The sequence below is a fragment of the Gavialis gangeticus genome, unplaced genomic scaffold (assembly GCF_001723915.1).
Source record: "Gavialis gangeticus isolate Ggan-Ray unplaced genomic scaffold, GavGan_comp1, whole genome shotgun sequence".
Lineage (NCBI taxonomy): Eukaryota > Metazoa > Chordata > Crocodylia > Gavialidae > Gavialis > Gavialis gangeticus.
The window spans coordinates 38206832-38210446 of record NW_017729025.1 but is presented as its reverse complement, the minus strand read 5'-3'; the positions used below and the strand labels follow the sequence as shown (position 1 = coordinate 38210446).

The window sequence follows — 3615 nt, the reverse complement described above, 5'->3', positions numbered from 1 at the left end:
GCCTTCCCCAGGGTGTGCACAGTGGCAGGAGCCACCCCCATAACCCTGGCTCTGTCCCACACCCTAGCTCAGCTGGGCAGCACCTGCCCCTGCCCCAGCCCTCCCTTACCGCAGGGGCCTCCATCTGCCCCCCTCCACACTCCTTCCCTCCCCCATGCCCCTTCCTTCATACAGACTTACCAGCCAGATGTTCCTCTCCAAGCTCCTGACTGTGCGCATGCTGTGGCTACATGCCTGCTGCAGCTGCATGCATGCACACAGCATTTATCGGTGGCCATATCAGCCAAAGAGCTGATTGCCAATTATGTCAATTTCCCTTTTATCGATGCTGATATGATATATCCATGCACCTTTAGTTTCAGAGGCTACATTTCTTTGGCAATCAAATTAAGGCCTATAAAAACTGATACTAACTTTCCTGGAAGTGGGAGACACTCAAATATAAGGGATGAGATTAGAAATTAGTTGATACAATGTACTAGGCAAGGAACTAATTGAAAAACATTTCTTGCAGTCCACAGCTCTTTACTGACAGAGAAATAACACTTCAATACAGCTAGCAAGCCTAATAAGTGATACAAATATAAGTTTTAGAAAGTCTCACCAAAATACTCCTGAAAAGATAAAAAGAAAAGCTACATAATTCACAATGGCAAGTGGGGTCAAGCACATTTGAAGGAAAGTATTTACAATACCTTTTCCATTTTAGATGCAGGAGATCTTGCAAAAAAAAAAAAAAAAGGTTTTTGAAGCTTATTTATGATCGTCTATTTACCTTTTCCAGATGGGAAGCCTATCTAACAAATCATTACAGAGTTTGATGTCTTTTCTTTATGGAATTTCTGAAAAATGCAATCTGACAATCAATACATTTTTCCCAATCAATAGCTACACTACAATTACCTCAGTAATCTTGATGATGCACTTTAATTTAGCGTGTTGGCTTTTCAGGCGTTTATTTTCAAAGAACAATCGAAAGCATCATACATCATCACAGAAAGCAGCTACTGTCAGAACATATGTTAACCCAGTGCCATTTAGGTCAGTGTCATAAAGTAAAATGAAGTTTGGACACGTCCATTAATTCCCAACGCTTAGAATCTGATGCCAGTTACAAGCACCAGCTCATTTTAAATGGGTAAAGAAATTTTACTGAGATGAAGCATCTGATTTCTAAAAATACACTACAATAAAAGAACAAGAGGCAGAAGCAACATCATTTATGCTGACTACTCTACAGACATTATTAAACAACCACAAATAACAATCACATAAAACTTAAAATGTGTTGAAAAAAGAAACACAGATTATGCACATTGCGTGCTGCTACTTCCATGAAATAAAAGAACTCCAAGATGATCACAAAATCATAGTGAAGTCAGGCTGGAAGGGATCTCTGGAGGTCACCTCTAGTCCAACCCTCTGCCTGGGGCAGGATCATCCCTATCCAAACCATCCCATACAAACCAGAAAGGAAATCTTACATAGAGTTTAAATTAAGTGAAGCAAGGCTCTAAACTAAGCTAATACAGGCTGAGAAACTAACACGATGATTAGTCTAAGATTATAGAGCAGGTCTTTGGGGCAGGAAGGCACCTCAGCCTCCTAACAAGCAGACACAGCCTATAAAAAACGACAAGGGCTGTAATTAAAGAATATTTCTTGACCTGAGTCCTCATTTCAAGAGGTAGAATTAGGTTCCCCTATGTGTATTCTCCACCATGATTCGCAGGTACACCAGGAAAGATCTTAAAAGCTTCATCTTAAAAAGTCTTAAATCCCTGTGAACAGCAGCACTGGAGGAGACGGGGAACTGGGGACAGCGCGGTCACCGCACAGATTGCACTGTTCGCTCCCTGCCTAGCCAGTGGCTGCTCCCCTCAGCCTCCAAGCTCCTTGAAGCCAGAGCTGCCTCGTCGGGCCCTTCCTGAGGACAGAGGACTGCAGCCCCCCCCAGGAGGGCTCAGGCACAGCCCCGACCTCCACAACTAGCGCATCAACCCCTGGACCGTGCAACACATCATCCACTACGGGAAGCCCCGGCCCGGCCCGGCCGCCAAGCTTCGGGGCAGGCGCCGCAGGCTCAACCCAAGGCCCAGGGCTGCAGAGGCAGGAGCGGCCCCGGCCCCCCCGCGGCCAAGCTGGCACGGCTGAGGGGAACAGCGCGGGCCCGTACTCACCGCGCAACTCCTCGGCGCCCTCCAGCAGCATGTCCCGGGTGAGGCTGGAGATGTGCCCGGTGAGCGAGGACAGGCCGCCGCCCACCTGACCCAGCGACTGGCCCAGCCCCGCGCCCAGGCCCCCCAGCCACGACGCCATGGCGGCCCCGGCCGCACTAAACTAATCCCAGGGCCCAGGCTGGCCTGTGAGCATCGGCCCCAGCCCGGCACAGGCCTCAACGGCTCGGTCCGGCGGCGCCCGGCATTGCCACCTCAACGGCCGCCATGACACCCGCAGCGCCTGCCGGGTCACCATAGAGAACGCTGCAGGCTGCGGGTACTGCTAGAGCGCCCCCTGCGGCGACCGGGCAGTGTGCAAGCCAGCAAGGCACGCAGGAAGAACTGTGGTTGCTGGAGGCGGGGCCTCTCTGGAAAGGCCCCACCCCCGCTAGGAAGGGCGGCAGCGTATGCGCGGAGCTCAGCTGCCTGCTGTGTCACGCACGGCGCGGAGACGTCACCGGCCGGGTCTATGGGCAGGGCGCAGGCGCAGGGAGCTGCGAGACTTCCGGGCTGTCGCCAGCTGAGAGGAGGCGAAGGCGCCGCATGGTGTGATACGTGAGCCGGAAGGGGTTTAACACGGCGGTGTGCCCGGGAGGGTGCACTTGCACCCCGGTCCAAATGCGGGCATTACTCCCTACAAGAGCTTCCCAGTGGCCAGCTTCCAGGGGGAGGATGTGGGCTACGCGCCGACTTTACGTTTATTATTTATTTAGCGAATGCAAATCCGCGAAGCCAAACAAGGCAAATGCCTAATTGTTTTCGAAGCCAAGCAATAGCCTCCTCCTTAACTGAGTTCAGTATTATTAATCCACCCCTTATTTTGTGCAGGGGACAGTATGGACGTTATGGGAATGGAGGACTTCTCTCCAGCTTGCTCCTGGGGCTGTTGGCCGAGAGCAAGTAAAACTCGGAAGTATCCGAACCCCAATCTTCCCAAATAACTTTTAAAAAGCAGCCTCAGCGGGGGCTCTCCCAGGGGCTGGACCAGCCCTGAGCTACCAGCCATCACCCATGTCCCCAGCCCCACAGAGTCCCCACACTCAGCTCACAGCTCCTCAGCACCCCTCAGCAGGAGGTCTTACTGAAGCTGGAGATGTGAGCAGTGTTGCCAAGTGTACAATAATTATTATACACATGATCATTTAAAGCCTTGTACAATGTACAATCAATAATAGTAAAAGTGTTCAAAATGTACTTTAATTTTTAGAAGCAGCTAATTAATGCAGCATATGCAAAGCCCAAGTCAGGTTGTCTTAACTGACTTTTGGGTTTGCTATCAACTCTTTCTTATAATTACTTGCCTTGAACTAAATAAATGCTTTAGCTTTGATGACCCACCTTGATTGGTACCTCCCAAGACTGGGGGGCACTATGGCAAGCAGGGACTACCTGCAGA

The 3615-nt window shown here is 50.4% G+C and overlaps 1 protein-coding gene across 1 annotated transcript in view; it reads right to left on the bottom strand.

The window, feature by feature from the left end:
* Window positions 1–2511, bottom strand: part of TRIP11 (thyroid hormone receptor interactor 11) — a 64482-nt gene extending 61971 nt beyond the window's left edge. Inside the window, exon 1 of the mRNA XM_019518653.1 lies at window positions 2181–2511. Coding sequence (XP_019374198.1) covers window positions 2181–2319 — 139 coding nt within the window. The 5' untranslated portion in view covers window positions 2320–2511. The remainder of the gene's footprint in view (window positions 1–2180) is intronic.
* Window positions 2512–3615: the final 1104 nt, after the last annotated feature.